Genomic DNA, 15,550 nt, shown 5'->3' with positions numbered 1-15,550 from the left:
GTTTTTATTTTTTGCAGTACTGGAGATGGAACCCAGGGGCATTCTACCTCTGAGCTAAACCCTCAGCCCTATTTTTTATTCTTTATTTTGAAACAGGGTCTCACTAAGTGGCTGAGGCTAGTTGCAAACCTGTGCTAGTACTGGGATTACAAGTGTGTGCCACCACACCCAGCCTGGAATGGAGATATGTTTTTTCCCAGCACATTTTTTGCGGTACTAGGAACAGAATCCAGGGGCACTCTACCTCTGAGCTACACCCACAATCCTATTTTTTATTCATTTGGAAACAGGGTCTCACTAAGTTGCAGAGGGCCTTACTAAGTAATTGAGACTGGCTGTGAACCATGATCCTCCTGTCTCAGCCTCTCAAATGCTGGGATTACAAGCGTGCACCACCATACCTGGCTTCCCAGCACATTTTGAGTGTCTCCTGCGAGTTTAGCACTGTGGCTGGAGCCTGGGCCTGGATGAAGTTTTGAGTGTGAGCCTTGACTTGTAGCCATGGTGGCATTGCCCAGATTAGCACCCAAGAGGAGTAGGGGCTCTGGCCATGGGGAGGAAGGCTCCCTCCTTCCCAAGGGCCCAGGCAATAGGCACAGAAGCCTGGCCAGACAGGTCACAGCTGGGGGCTCAGTATGCAGCTGGATGCCTAGGTCTTCTCTGTCCACCTCCCCACTCTAGTCCAAAATTTGGGAGGCTGAGACAGGAGGATTGTTTTTCAGGGACAGCCCCAGCTACTTAATGAGGCCCTTTGCAACTCAGTGAGACCCTGTTTCAAAATAAAGAATAAAAAATAGGGCTAGAGGTATAGTTCAGAGGTAGAATACCCCTGGGTTCCATCCCCAGTACTGCAAGAAAGAGAAAGAAAGGAAGGAAGGAAGGAAGGAAGGAAGGAAGGAAGGAAGGAAGGAAGGGAAAGAAAGAAAGAAAGAAAGAAAGAAAGAAAGAAAGAAAGAAAAGAAAACTCAGCAAACTTGGGGCTCTGACCAAACCTGGCATTGGAGAGGCCCTCTCTGGCAGGGTTTTTGCTGCCTCCCAGATCTGGGTTTGGGTCCCAAGGTGGGCCCCAATGGAGTGGCATGCTGATGCTGGCTGTGACCAACTTGTGGAGATAGATGGTTGGTGGGTCCCAGGCAGAGGGACCCATAGATGCTTCTATTGGACTAAGATTGGGAAAGCCTGAATTTCAGAATGATGAAGTTTAGCTGGGCTTGGGGATGTAGCTCAGAGGTGGAGTGCCTCTCTCTGGGTTGAATCCCAGTAAACATACAACACACACACACACACACACACACACACACACACACACACACACTTACTCTTTGATGGAAACTGGCAGGCCAGACCTGCGTCCCCTCTTTGTTCTGCTACTCATTTGCTGCGTGACTTTGGGCAAATCCCTTCCTGGTTTTTAGCCTCAGTTGTCCCATCTTTAGAGTGGGTGGGGTGGGGCTCGAGACAGGGTGGCAGATAGGCTCTGTCTCGCATGCCTGGCTGGCTGATAGCCGCCGACTTCTCAGAGCCCTGTCTCGCAGCTCCGCCGCCTCCGCAGGAAAGCATGGCGCGATTACACACAGACATCTGCCACCTGCGCCTGGGATTGGAGGTCACTGCACGCACTCCACTCGGCAGGTTTGCAGACCCCAGGCCTTACTGTTCCTGGGTTCCTTCCCGCACTGATGTTCTTTGGTGTTTCTGTGCTTGCTTCTATCTCCCATGCACGTCACCATCTGTTGTCTGCCTTCGGCTTCAATACCTCCACGGCGGGGAACTGGCCGCCTTCCGCAGAGTCGGTAGACTGCTGTTCTTTGTGGGGCGCTCAAGCCCATCTCCCGAACCTGGGTCTGGAAAGATGCCCCGGGTCCAGGTGAAGGTGACAGCCTTAGGTACTGGCGCCTTGAGACTCAATTTGTAATTCCTGCCTTCTCGAGGCAGACGGAGCTGTTGCTTTCCAAGATTTGGTGACCGAGAATGTATGGGAATATCCTTTGAGAAAAGCACTTGAAAAACCCCGTCACCGATTTCATACCGCAACCCTGTGAAGCTGGTATTGTCCTTCCATTTTACAGGCGAGGAAGCCGAGGCTCAGAGCAACAGAGCGGCCTTCTGAGACCAAGCCTGTGCACCTCTGGCCAGCCGCCCTCCTGGCCCCCGCCCTGCCCCCGCCTCTGTTCTGACTCCCCCGAAAGCCCACGGCCTCCCGTTCTCTCGCCCCTCGCAGGTTTCCATGTGATCCCCACCATCTCAAACATCGTCCCGGAGAGCTGCCTGCTGATCGTGGTGGGGCTGCTGGTGGGGGGCCTGATCAAGGGCGTGGGCGAGACGCCCCCCTTCCTGCAGTCCGACGTCTTCTTCCTCTTCCTGCTGCCGCCCATCATCCTGGACGCGGGCTACTTCCTGCCCCTGCGGCAGTTCACAGAGAACCTGGGCACCATCCTGATCTTCGCCGTGGTGGGCACGCTGTGGAACTCCTTCTTCATGGGCGGCCTCATGTACGCCGTGTGCCTGGTGGGCGGCGAGCAGATCAACAACATCGGCCTCCTCGACACCCTGCTCTTCGGCAGCATCATCTCGGCCGTGGACCCGGTGGCCGTGCTGGCGGTCTTCGAGGAGATTCACATCAACGAGCTGCTGCACATCCTGGTCTTCGGCGAGTCCCTGCTCAACGACGCCGTCACTGTGGTGAGGGGGCCGGGCCGCGCCCACACGCACGCAGAACACGGGCCCGAGCCCAGGCCCGGCCCGCGGCCACTCGCTCAGAGCCACCAAACACGGTTAAGGGCAGCTCGCGCCCCCGTGTGCCCAGCGCCGTGTCCGCGAGGGTTCTCATGTGATCCCCAGGGCAACCTGAGAGACGCAGCGTTCTCGTTTTACAGAGGAAGAAACAGGCTCAAGGAAGTTAAATAACTTGCTAGAATGTGATAGAACCAACCAGCCATGATGGCACACACCTGTAATCCCAATACTTGGGAGGCTGAGACAGGAGGATCACAGGTTCGAAGCCAGCCTTGGCAACTTAGTGAGACTCAGATCCTGAGAGATCCTCTCAACTTACTGAGAGACCCTGTTTCCAGACAAAAAAAGTAAAAAGGGGTAGGGCGTAGCTTGGAGGTAGAATGTCCCTGGGTTTAATTCCCTTCTACCTCCCGCACACAAAAGGGCATAATAGAACTAAAATTTGATCCAAGAGCCTGGCGTGGTGGCGCACGCTTGTAATCCCAGCATTGGGAGGCTGAGACAGAAGGATCGTAGTTCGTGGTCAGCCTCAGCTACTTAGTGAGGCCCTTTGCAACTCAGTGAGACCTTTTCAAAAAATAAAGAATAAAAAAATAGGCTGGGGGTGTAGCTCAGAGGTAGAATGTCCCTGGGTTCCATCCTCAGTACCACAAAAAAAAAAAAAAAAAAAAAAAAAAGAATTGACCCAGTGTGCTAGAATCAGGTCTGTCTTGCTCAAGGCTCGACTTTCTGTCCTTGCTAGGTCAGGCTTTCTCTTTGACTTATTTTTTGATGTACTCTTGGCCAAATTACTTATCCTCCTTGTGCCTCAGTTTCCTCTTTACAGCCCACTTCATCTTTGAGGGGCCTTTCCACTCTTCAGTTGTAAGTTAAAATGTGGTGTGTGCGGAGCTTTTGGGTGGAGACTGTGGAGAGAGACCTTGCCTCTCAAACGTGTGGAAGGGGATAAGTTCCAGTGATGAGCCGCTTGCTGTGTGACCTTCAGCAAGTGACTCTGCCTCTCTGGGCCTCGCCTCTGAGAGCTGCAGAGTGGTAGAGCATTAGGTCCTAGAGAGGACAGGTACCCCAGCACAGGCCAAACGCGCCTTCCTGCGGGTTTCCTCAGGAAACAGGTGCCCCTCCTAAGCTGGAGCCCACAGACGGCAGCTGCACACACAGGAGAATGCAAGGACGTGTGCAGTGCCCGGTCCCTCAAACATGCTGCCTGGTCACCCAGCCTCAGGAAGAGACCTCCAAGGAGAGACGGCCGTGGTGTTTGGCTGCTGTGGCCCCAGCGTCCTCTTCCTCCCACCCCTCACCGGCTCCTCAGGGCAGGGCAGAGCCCCAGGCCTCCATCCTGTCTCCTCCAGCACAGCTCTTGCCCCGGGTTGTCACAGGAGCCTCAGTTTCCCTTCTCGTGGCACAGGGCTTGCAGTGCCAGCCCATTGTCCTCCCCGGGTTCATACAGAATTCGCTCGCTGGTGTCTGTGAAGCCAGAGGCACCCACAGGACCCAGGTGTGCGTGCAAGTGGCCACTACCAGGAGCCGAGGCTGTGCTGTGCCAAGTGGGTAACTGGTCTGGCGGCTGCCGGCCTTTGAGCGCGTCCTGCCTGGTGTGTGTGGCCTCATCAATCCCACAGACACTCCCTACATCACCCCAGTGTTTTCAGATGAAGAAACAGGCACTGAGAAGCCCATCAGCTGACAAGCGATGGAGCCGGGGGAAGTCCACATAGCCTAGTGCACAGCCCAACACGGGCCTACGCCACGCCGCCTCTCCCCTGCACTGACGGTCCCTGGCCCTCGGTACCCACCCTGCCGGACCGAGTGGTAGAGCGGGAGGACCCATGAGCCCCCTCGGGGCAGCCCAGGCTGAGGGCGCACCTGCTGACGAGGCTGTCTGCTGCTGGCGCCCCGCCCTGTCTCCCAGACGGCTGTGGGCCAGGCCATACCAAGTGCCCGGCATCTGCCCTTCCGGCCTGGCCCACATTGGCCTTTCTTGGAGCTCCGGGCGTGAATGAATGCCCCATCTCCCAGACAGTAAAGCTGCTTCTGAGCTGCCAGGCACTGGACCAGGTTCATGACTGGGTGCAGCTCACCCGCATGCACAAGACCTCCTGCCTCCCGAGACTGCTCGGGTGCTGGGGCTTTAGAGAGTTCCTGCTCATAGCTTCTCAGGCCCTTCCCCCCTGCCCAGCAGGCCTGGAAACTCCCTAGATGCTCCCTGGCAGAGCTGCCTAGGACTAGACTCATTTGGTTAAGCAGCCGCAGTGCTGGGGAGAGTGGGACTGTGAAGCCGAACTGCCGGGGAGCTCTGCCATCAGGGAACAGACTCTGGGCCCAGTCCCACTGGTGCTGGGCTGGGGCCTCTGGCATGTTGCTTCACCTCTCTGAGCCTCCATCTAGCAAGGAAAGAGGCATCCTTGATCTGCCTCCCTCCAGAAGCTGTGAATTGTCAAGTATGGTTCAAAGGGCTTTAGAGTATATACAATACCACCCAGATGTCTGAGACCTCGGTGTCCCTGACCAGGAGATGGGACGCCTCAGAGGACCTGCAGCTCCATGGCATCTGAACCTGGGGGCTCGTCGGCAGAGATTTCTCAGCCCTGCCCAGAGTTTGGTTAGGTGTGGCCTGGACGTGTGTATTTTCAGAGGTTAAGAAATCCAATGCAAGCCGGGCGCGGTGGCGCACGCTTGTCATCCCTGAGCTGGGGAGGCTGAGACAGGAGGATTGCACAAGTTCGAAGCTAGCCTCAGCTACTGAGTGAGGCTCTCAGCAATTTAGTGAGACCTTATTTCCAAATAAAATATAAAAAATAGGTCTGGGAGTATAGGCTGAAGGTAGAAAGCCTCTGGGTTCCACCCCCAGTACCACCAAAAAAAAAAAAGAAAAGAAAAGAAATCCAATGCTAATTGATTGTCTGAACTTCCCTGCTTTGTGCTGAAGGAACGACTGAAATCTAGAGAGGAGAGTGATTTGTGCAAGGTCAAACGGCGAGAGAGGCAGGCTTGATGGCACCAGTAGTGCCCAACACTGCACCAGCATGGTTCTAAGCACTTACCTTCACTAAGTTAATCCTCACGACAGCCCTGTAACTTGGGTACTCTTTTGAACTCATTTTATGGCACAGGGGTACTGAGTAATTGGCCCTGTACATACCAGGGAGCAGCGGGGATGGGGATCCAGCCGCATCGCACGTGCTGGTGACCAGTGCCACGTGCCGCAGGCCGGGCAGCCCCTCGGCCGGCCAAGGTCCTGAGCACCTGCTCGGTACTGATGCTTTCTCTGCTACCATGTGGATTCTTCTCCTGGCCGTGGTCCACGGGGGTGGGAGCGGCCCCGGGGACCGCCGTCCTCCCGCCCACCAGCCTGCACATCCTCCCCAGGTCCTGTACCACCTCTTTGAGGAGTTTGCCAACTACGACCGTGTGGGCATTGTGGACATCGTCCTCGGCTTCCTGAGCTTCTTCGTGGTGTCCCTGGGCGGAGTGTTTGTGGGCGTGGTCTACGGGGTCATCGCCGCCTTCACCTCCCGGTTCACGTCCCACATCCGCGTCATCGAGCCGCTCTTCGTCTTCCTCTACAGCTACATGGCCTACCTGTCCGCCGAGATCTTCCACCTGTCGGGTATCATGGCGTGAGTCCGGGCGCAGCGGGCCATAGGCGTGGTAGGGGAGATGGCCAGCGTGTCGAGTTGCAAGGGAGCTCCCCAGGTCCCAGCCTCTAGCTGCTGGCAGGAGACAGGAGCTCCTGGCTCCAGACCTGCTTGGTAGCCATTTAAATGATCAGGGTCCTCAGAGGCTTTCTAGAAGAAAGGCACTTCCACCGGGCTCTGCGGGGTTCAGGAATCTGGAGGGGGAATTCCAGGCTGGAGTAGATGAGGCAGGAGTGGCCTGTGTTAGGGTTAGTCCAGGGCACAGCGGGCAGAACGGGGCTGCCCAGCTAAAAGCCCTGGAAGCTCTCAGCCTGCCACTTCCTCCCTTTGTCTCAGAGGGAGCCCATTGTTGGAGGCAGACCTGGGCTCCTATGTGCCCTCCCCCACATCCCCCAGAGGGGCTTCCCAGCCCGAGTGTCAGAGGTCCTGAGCCTCCATTGTGCTGTGGGCAAGTGTGGAGAGGCAGTGAGGGCCAAAGGGCCTTGCTGGGAAGACCAGCACGACTGAGCGGGACTCTGGGCCTCAGGGAGGAAGCCTGGCGGCAGGAGCTGAGCTCTGTGAGTGCCCGGCTGGGAGGACTTGGGCCACCCCCTAGATCAAAGTCCCTGTGGGGACCCTCGTGTACTGTGGGGGGGAACAGGTCACTCTTGGAGGAATAACCCTAGGGCCCATGGAGTGTGTCATCCTCTCCGTGGGAGAAGGCACAGGCCTTGGAGTTGGACAGAGCCTGGTGCCCTCTCAGCACCTCCGCCTGCTGCACTGACAGTGGGCGGTGACTATTTCTCCACACGTCAGAGCCCTCACCTGGAAAATGTAAGGATGCTCCCGCCCTGCGGGGTCAATGTGCGGATCAGATGAGGGCAGGGGCCAGCCCGAGGGGGGCTCAGTGAACAGTCACCGTTCATCCTGCACCACCCGCCCCTGGAATTGCCGCTCACTGCCGCCCGCTCTCCCTAACCCAGAGTCATCGCCTCGGGGGTGGTGATGCGGCCCTACGTGGAGGCCAACATCTCGCACAAGTCCCACACCACCATCAAGTACTTCCTCAAGATGTGGAGCAGCGTCAGCGAGACCCTCATCTTCATCTTCCTGGGCGTCTCCACTGTGGCCGGCTCCCACCACTGGAACTGGACCTTCGTCATCAGCACCCTGCTCTTCTGCCTCATCGCCCGGGTGCTGGGTGAGGCTGGGCGTGGGCCTCGAGCCTGGGTGGAGGTTGAGGTGTGGGAAGGCTGTGTGTATGTTTATAGGGGCTGGGCTGCGGGGTGTGTATCTGGTACAGTGTGTGTTGCGGTGTGTGGAGGGGCTAGGCTCTAGTGTGTGTGTGAGAGGGGCATTATGTGGAGGATCTGGGCTCTGGTGTGCGCGCATGTATGTTGCAGCGTGTGGAAGTCTGGCCGCGGGGGGTGTGGTACAGTGCTGGAGGGGCCCTACGCGGCTCCTGTTCCTCCTCTCTACATTGCTAATGTCACAGTGGACCCTTGAGGGGCTCACAGTGAGTCTGATCCCTGGAGAGGACGTGAAGGGGTCTTTCAGACCCTCTGACTCTGAGCCTGCTGGTCTCCTGAGGCGGGTCCGTGACCCTGAGCCGTGTTAGGCTGTCACAGCACAGATACTGTAGAGCGCTCACAAAGCTGCCTGTGGCTCCAGCCTTCACCGCCCCGGGCCGCCCAGGTTCCACTCCTGCGTGCCAGGGGCCCCTCACCCACTCCCGGGTCAGGCCACTGCCCCTCTCTGGACCTCACTCACCTCCCTTGAGACAAGTGCTGGGCCTGTGTCCCAAGCCTGGTTGGGAGTCTCTTTTACTTGGAGTACTTTTTATGTGTTTGTGTGAGTGTGTATGTTGCTGGGGATTGAACCCAGGGACATTCTACCTCTAAGATACACCCCCCAGCCCCATTTTTATTCTTTATTTTCAAACAGGGTTAAGTTGCGGACAGCCTTACTAAGTTGCTGAGGCTGACTGCGAACCTGTGATCCTCCTGTCTCAGCCTCCTAAATACTCAGATTATAAGTCTACACCACCATAACCGACAACTTGGAGTACTTTTTAAAATCCTGTTGTTCCTGATCCTGATCCTCCAGAGATTCTAATTCTGTGGGTTGAGGTTAGAACCAGTCCGCATTTTTAAAACATTCTATTAGCTGGCCATGGGAGGCCCCGCACTTGGGAGGCAGAGACAGGAAGATCGCGCAGGTTCAAAGCCAGCCTTGCTGGCTTAAGAGACCCTGTTCCAAATTTTAAAATATATAAAAATAGGTCTGGGTGTGTAGCCCGGAGGTAGAAGGGTTTCATCCCCAGTACCACACAAAAAAAAAAAAAAAAAAAAAAAAAAAAATCTATTAGGGCCAGGCCTGGTGTGTATACTTGTAATCCCAGTACTTGGGAGGCTGAGAGAGGAGGCCCACAGGTTCAAAGGCCAGCCTCAGCAACTTAGCAAGGCCCTCTACAACTTCATGAGACCCTGTTTTCAAATAAGAAATAAAATCAGACTGGGAGTATAGCTTAGAGGTAGAATGCCTCAAGTTTAATTCCCAGTACCCTGTGTGTGCGCACACACACAGTCACATTTAAAATGTTCTAGCTGGCACGGTGACGCACGCTTGTAACCCCAGTGCTTGGGAGGCTGAAACAGGAGGATCGCACAGGTTCGAAGCCAACCTCAGCTACTTAGTGAGCCTCTCAGCAACTCAGTGAGACCCCGTTTCCAAATAAAGTATAAAATAGGTCTGGGAGTATAGCCCAGAGATAGAAAAGCCCCTGGGTTCCACCCCCCAGTACCACACAAAATAAATAAATAAATAAAATGTTCTATTAGGGAAAATGCTAATGTTTTACTATGGTCAAACAGACAGAAAAGAGAATAGGATGACAACCCCCCACGAGCCCATCATATTTAACAAGCTTCAACTTGTGACCAATTTCATGTCATCTTTTCCCTCCCCCTCCTGACCTGCAGCCACTGGAGGCCTCTGCGATGTCTCCCAAGCCTCCAGCCAGGAAACCCCTGAAGGATCTACCCAGCCACTGTGTTGAGGGACTTGGGTGCCCTAGCCTGAGGGCCCGGGGGATGAGTGACTGGGTGGCTTGGTGGTGAAGGCTCCCTGGATGTGCACGTGCTGGGGACAGCCTGCCCCTCCTCCCCCACCTGCAGGCGTGCTGGGCCTCACCTGGTTCATCAACAAGTTCCGCATCGTGAAGCTGACCCCCAAGGACCAGTTCATCATCGCCTACGGGGGCCTGCGTGGTGCCATCGCCTTCTCCCTGGGCTACCTCCTGGACAAGAAGCATTTCCCCATGTGCGACCTGTTCCTCACCGCCATCATCACCGTCATCTTCTTCACCGTCTTCGTGCAGGTGCTGGGGCTGGCTGGGCAAGCGCTGGCCTTGGGGGCCCCGACTGTTGCAGTAGAAAGAGGAAGGCGTGTCACTAGAAACAGGGCTGTGGGATCTGTCCCAGCCTCTGGCCGGGGCCGCCACCCCCCCTCTGCAGCTTCAGTCTCCTCAGGCATAAAAGTGAGAATTGCCAAACAGAGTGGTTGTGAAGTGCGGGATCAGAACCTGCCCGGCCCGGCTCACTGAGGGGCGGGAGCGTCTGCAGGCCCGGATCTGCCTCTGCCGCAGCTCACGCAGGGCTTCAGTGATTTGGTATCTTGGAGCTCGGCTTCTGCGTCTGTAAGAGGAGACAGCAGCGGGGCCTGGGCAACGGGTCCCTGAGCCAGGCAGCGGGAGGCCTGGAGTCAGACCCTGCTCTGCCGCGTGCTGGCTGACCCTGGGAAAGAGCCTCCCAGCTCTGTCGCCTTTACCTGCCCTGCGAGGTGAGGGGCCGAGGCTGGATGTCCCCTGGAATCCTTCCAGCCGTCGGGCAGTGTTTCTGGGCACCTCAATGACCCAGGCTTAGCTGATAGCCTCTCCCCAGAGCCCCTCGTCCCCGAGGAAGCATAGCCTGGGGTGGGGCGCGTGTCCTGCTGTGCCCGGCTCTGACCTCGGGTGGGTCTGTCTCCATGTCTTTCCCATTCCCTCTGTCTTTCCTGGCATGAATCCTCCACAGAACCCAAGATGGGACACATCTTTGCCTTCTCAAGAGGAAAAATACAGGGAACCCTCCAGGGGCTGGGTGTATTTTCTGTCCTTTAAAAGGTGAAAGAAAAGTAGGTTGGTGGCCATGTCCGTAATCCAGGACTCGGGAGGCTGCAACAGGAGGATGACATGTTTAAAGCCAGTCTCAGCCGTTTTATTTAGCAATATTTGCAGCAACCTAGTAAGACCCTGTTCCAGATTAAGTTAAATGAAAAAAAAAAGAAAGAAAGATGGGGGATAGCGTGTGATAGATTCCTCAGTGTTTAATCCCTAGTACCACAAAAAGGGGGGGGGGGTCAGGCACCCCTGGGAGACTAGGGGCTACCCCAGCAGAGAGGCGCCCACCACAGGGGCCCTGGGGGAGGGGGAGGCTGCGCTGCCCCCTGCCAGGTAGCAGCACCCAAGAGCCTGACACCCACTGCCCCCACAGGGCATGACCATCCGGCCCCTGGTAGACCTGTTGGCTGTGAAGAAAAAGCAGGAAACGAAGCGCTCCATTAACGAGGAGATCCACACGCAGGTACCGCGGCAGGGGCTAGGGAGCATGGGGCGGGCCCTCAGCCCCAGGCCAGGGGCTCGCTGCGGGGAGCTGTGGCGTGAGCAGCTATCTCTGCCTCTAGTTCTCTAGTTGGAATCTGCCCCGGGCGTTGGGTTCCAACTAGTGCGTTGGGGATGGGGCTCAGCTGGCACCTAGAGAGAGAGAGAGAGGGAGGGAGGGGGAGGGAGGGAGGGAGAGAGAGGGAGAAGAGAGATGGAGTCAGGCCACTGGGCTTCAGGATGAGTGGTGCGTGGGCGCCGCCTCCTGGCCTCTCCTGGAACTACAGGCTGGGCTAAGTGGAGAAGCGGCTGGGGTGAAAGGCCGGGTGTGGGGTCCTGGTCAGAGGTCTGGGTAGGGCAGGAGCCCAGTAGTGAGGCTTGACCTGCCCCTGGGCCCATTTCAGTTCCTGGACCACCTTCTGACAGGCATCGAGGACATCTGTGGTCACTATGGCCACCACCACTGGAAGGACAAGTAGGTGACTGACCTGGAGGGAGGGTCTCCCAGGGCCTGGGCGTCCCGTGCCCAGGAGCTGGCCGCATCCATCTCTCTCCTCCCCCACCAGGATCAACCGGTTTAATAAGAAGTATGTGAAGAAGTGTCTGATAGCTGGCGAGCGCTCCAAGGAGCCCCAGCTCATCGCCTTCTACCACAAGATGGAGATGAAGCAGGCCATTGAGCTGGTGGAGAGCGGGGGCATGGGCAAGATCCCCTCTGCCGTCTCCACCGTCTCCATACAGTGAGTACCGCGGCGCTGTCGCCCTGCATGGGTGGGGGTCTTCCGGGCCACGCAAAGAGCATGAGGCCCTGGAGCCGCCTGGGCCATCCCCAGTGTGGCCTCCGGGCCCAGCCCAGCGGGCTCCACGGCCACAAGAGCAGGGGGCTAAGGTGCGCCCTGTTGTCCCAGGAACATCAACCCCAAGTCTGTGCCTTCTGACCGCATCCTGCCCGCTCTGTCCAAGGACAAGGAGGAGGAGATCCGCAAAATCCTGAGGAACAACCTGCAGAAGACCAGGCAGCGGGTGAGGGCTGCCCCGCCCAGCTTCCCCACACCAGGGTCCCGGCCATCATGTGCAGCCTGGCCCTGCACGCTCCCCAGCGCTTCCCTGGCCCTCGTCTTCCAGGCCCAGCTTCCGGGCCTGCCCTGACATCTCTTACTCCTACAGCTGCGGTCCTATAATAGACACACGTTGGTAGCTGACCCCTATGAGGAGGCCTGGAACCAGATGCTGCTCCGGAGACAGAAGGCCCGGCAGCTGGAGCAGAAGGTGTGTGCCTCCCCAGAGCCAGCCCCCACCTTTGGGGGGAATCCCCTGTACCCGCAGTGTTCCACCAAGCCCTCCCGAGAAGATGTGTTCATTCTCGCAACTGAGAGGAGTCGGTCGGAGGGGGCTTGTCCCTGGTGTGAGGGCTTAGGCTTAACCCCAGGGGAGTAACGTGGAGGGATTGGGATGCTCTGGGTTAGGGCCGTGGCAGGGGAGGGGGAGAAGGGGGTAGGTTTAGGGGACACAGGAAGTAGAACTAACAAGATGCCGTCACCAGTTGGAGGCGGGGCCAAGGGAGGTGGAAAAGCAGGGTTGTGTCAGGCCTTCCAGCTTCCCGAGCTGCCGTCGGGGATCCTGAGGGAGAAACAAGGTTTGAAGCAGGGTGGAAGCCAGGCCAGTTGTGCCATGTTAGATGGGAGGTACCCGCGGGCCAGCCAGGGCCCAGCTGTCTCCCTTGAGTTGGCGTTTTGGTCTGGACCCTCAGGGGCCGGCGTGGGCTGGAGCTGGAAGCTGGCAATATAAGAATGTTTGATGCTGCTGGGGGTGGGGGGTCACACTGCTTAAGAGCCTTGGACAAGCCCCGAGGGCCCCTAAAATGCCAGCGTGGGTGCTGGTGCAGGCCCAAGAAGGAGCCCCCTGAGGGACTGCTGGCCTCGGCTGCCGTCTAGGGGGGCTCCTCGCGCCCGGCCGCCCGCGCTCACCAGTCTCTTCTCTGTCAGATCAACAACTACCTGACGGTGCCAGCGCACAAGCTGGACTCGCCCACCATGTCACGGGCGCGCATCGGCTCAGGTAAGGCCTGGAGCGGGGCGCCCTGTGCCTCCACCTCCTAAGCTCAAGCCCCCACAGGAAGGGGCCTCGGAGCCAGTGGGGGGCTGCTTCCTCGCTCGCCTCCTCCCTCTTCCCAAGCCGGGGGCCACGTCCTTCTGGCAAGGCTAGGAGGTGATGGAGGGGCAGAACGGCCCTGCTTGCATCCCCAGGGGCTCGTGGTGGGCGCTGTGACAGGAGCTGGGGGCCAACGGTGCACCTGGTGAGGGGACGGGGCAGGCCTTCTTGCAGACCTAGACCCGGCCCCGGGATAGGCCGGACCTGGGGAGGCGCCCATGTTCTCCACCTGTGGAGGGACACCGTGGGGCACCTGGTCCAAGGAGAGGTATGAGGCGAGAGAAGCTGGGGACGTTGGAGTGGCTGCACTCGTGGGAGGCTCTGGAAATTACTGGTGTGGACGAGGGGCCCCCTGGAGACGCGGCACAGGCACGTAGGCAGGCCTGCCGGACCCAGCCTTTGCCTCTCGTCCCCAGACCCACTAGCCTATGAGCCGAAGGCAGACCTACCAGTTATCACCATCGACCCAGCCTCCCCGCAGTCTCCCGAGTCCGTGGATCTGGTGAACGAGGAACTAAAGGGCAAGGTCCTGGGGCTGAGCCGCGATCCAGCCAGGTTAGCCGAGGAAGACGAGGACGAGGACGGGGTCATCATGATGCGGACCAAGGAGCCTTCATCCCCAGGCACCGACGACGTCTTTACTCCTGGCCCAAGCGACAGCCCCAGCTCCCAGAGGATACAGCGCTGCCTCAGTGACCCAGGCCCCCACCCCGAGCCTGGGGAAGGGGAGCCCTTCATCCCTAAGGGGCAGTAGCTCCAGGTCTGGAGGCAGCACCCATCCCACAGACTCCACCAGAGCAGGGGCCGTGGGGAGCCAAGGGCGCCCCTCGCCCTGCCTGGCCTGGGTCCTTGCCCTTGCACGCATGGCAGCTGGGCCCATGCCTCACCGCAGCACGGCTTCCCCTGCCTCCCGGGAAGCAGCCCCCAACGGAACTGTCTTTCCACCCACCTGGCAGAACTACTGGGTGGTGAGGCAGGCCCCGCCGCAGCCCAATCCAGGCTCCCTAAGTGGACCAGGGCCACCTCCTCCGCTCCTCACCCTCCTGCAGACCAATCTTCATTTCTAACCAAAGAGCCCCTGGCTCCACTGGGGTCCTCCCAGGGAAGGGACGAGCTCAGGCCTCTGCCTTTGGCCAGCGCCAGGGGCACAGACACGTTGCCGGGGGAGGGGTTGGCGCCCCGTGGCAGTCCCCGCCGCTCCTGCCATATGCCAGGCGCGTGTCTGAACTCTGCCGGGAGTTGGGGCGCTTTGGACAGTGGACTCCAGCGATGGGGACCACTGGGCCCTTCTAGGGCTGCTGCTGGGGGAGGGACTGCCCAGGGCTCTAGAACGTGCTGCCGATATATGTTTTGTTTGTCTGCACTTCTACGTACGAGTCTACTTGCACAGAGACACTCCTGTTTTTAGGGCGTTTGAGAACGCCTGGCCAGCCAGGGCTCTGCCCCTCACCCTGTTCCTGCTCCAGAGTCCCCTCTTCCTTCATGCCTGTCTGTCTCACACCCTCCCCCAGCTGCTCCTCAGCCTGGCCGCTGGGCTCTTAACTCTTGCCCAAGGCTCTGACTTTGGAGGTGGCTCCAGCCATCTTCCAGGTTGTCACAGGCTCGGCCTCCCAGCCTCCGTCTTGCTCTTGGGAACCTTGGGTTTCTGCTGATCTGTTCTTACTCCCCCACTCCACCGTTATCCTCTTCCTCACGTGCAGACCCAGCTTGCTGCAGAGCCCAGCCTGGGGGACGCCCCCGAGGGTCTCCTGCCCGGCCGGGGCTGCTGCGGTGGACAGAGCCCTGGCCCAGGGGCCTTGGCTCACAGCACACGTTCCTCACCCACCGCCCCCGTGGCCCGGCCCAGGCCGATGGGTGCCCCCCGCGCTCTCCCCTCAGGATCGTGCAATAGTCAGAGTGTCCCTCTCCAGGGACAGGGCCATGGGTGCTCAGCCCATCTGTCCACAAGTGCTGTTTTGGGCAGGAGTCGCCATGCAAAGTGACGCCGACAACCATGTACAAAGCACCACAGCCGCCGCCGCTCTGCCGCCTGTACAAAGAAACGGAACCTTTTTCATATTCTAATAAATCAATGTGAGTTTTTGATAGAGTCCAGGACTGCTTCCTGGGGACGAGGGGCTTCAGGAAGGGGGACCAGAGGAACGTGCTCAAAGGCCGGCACAGGCGTGCTTAAGCACATCAGCTGCTGGTGTGGTCCTTGCCGCGTACCAGGCCCCGGGGGCATGGCAGGGAAGCCAGCGTGGCTGCACACACCTGTGATCCCAGGACTTGGGAGGCTGAGAGGAAGACCGCAGGCTCACAGGCTCGAGGGCAGCCTCAGCGGGTAGTGAGACTCTCATCAACTTAGCAAGATCCTGTTTCAAAAGAAAAATAAGAGCCGGGCATGGTGGCGCACGCTTGTAATCCCAGT

General features: G+C 58.4%; 1 protein-coding gene across 1 annotated transcript in view; it reads left to right on the top strand.

Moving 5' to 3' along the window:
* The window catches only part of SLC9A1 (solute carrier family 9 member A1), a gene marked incomplete at both ends in the record, with an annotated part of 60,355 nt that extends 46,461 nt beyond the window's left edge, over positions 1–13,894 (top strand). The window contains 11 exons of the mRNA XM_080692104.1: positions 2,222–2,682; positions 6,103–6,353; positions 7,334–7,551; positions 9,527–9,729; positions 10,883–10,972; positions 11,394–11,464; positions 11,556–11,729; positions 11,898–12,012; positions 12,157–12,258; positions 12,975–13,047; positions 13,557–13,894. Of these exons, the coding sequence (XP_080548230.1) occupies positions 2,222–2,682; positions 6,103–6,353; positions 7,334–7,551; positions 9,527–9,729; positions 10,883–10,972; positions 11,394–11,464; positions 11,556–11,729; positions 11,898–12,012; positions 12,157–12,258; positions 12,975–13,047; positions 13,557–13,894 (2,096 nt within the window). The remainder of the gene's footprint in view (positions 1–2,221; positions 2,683–6,102; positions 6,354–7,333; positions 7,552–9,526; positions 9,730–10,882; positions 10,973–11,393; positions 11,465–11,555; positions 11,730–11,897; positions 12,013–12,156; positions 12,259–12,974; positions 13,048–13,556) is intronic.
* Positions 13,895–15,550: the final 1,656 nt, after the last annotated feature.

This window comes from Muscardinus avellanarius, assembly GCF_963383645.1.
Source record: "Muscardinus avellanarius genome assembly, chromosome: 3".
NCBI lineage: Eukaryota > Metazoa > Chordata > Mammalia > Rodentia > Gliridae > Muscardinus > Muscardinus avellanarius.
Note: the sequence above shows the minus strand (reverse complement) of the source record. Positions and strands in the feature narration are given on the sequence as shown.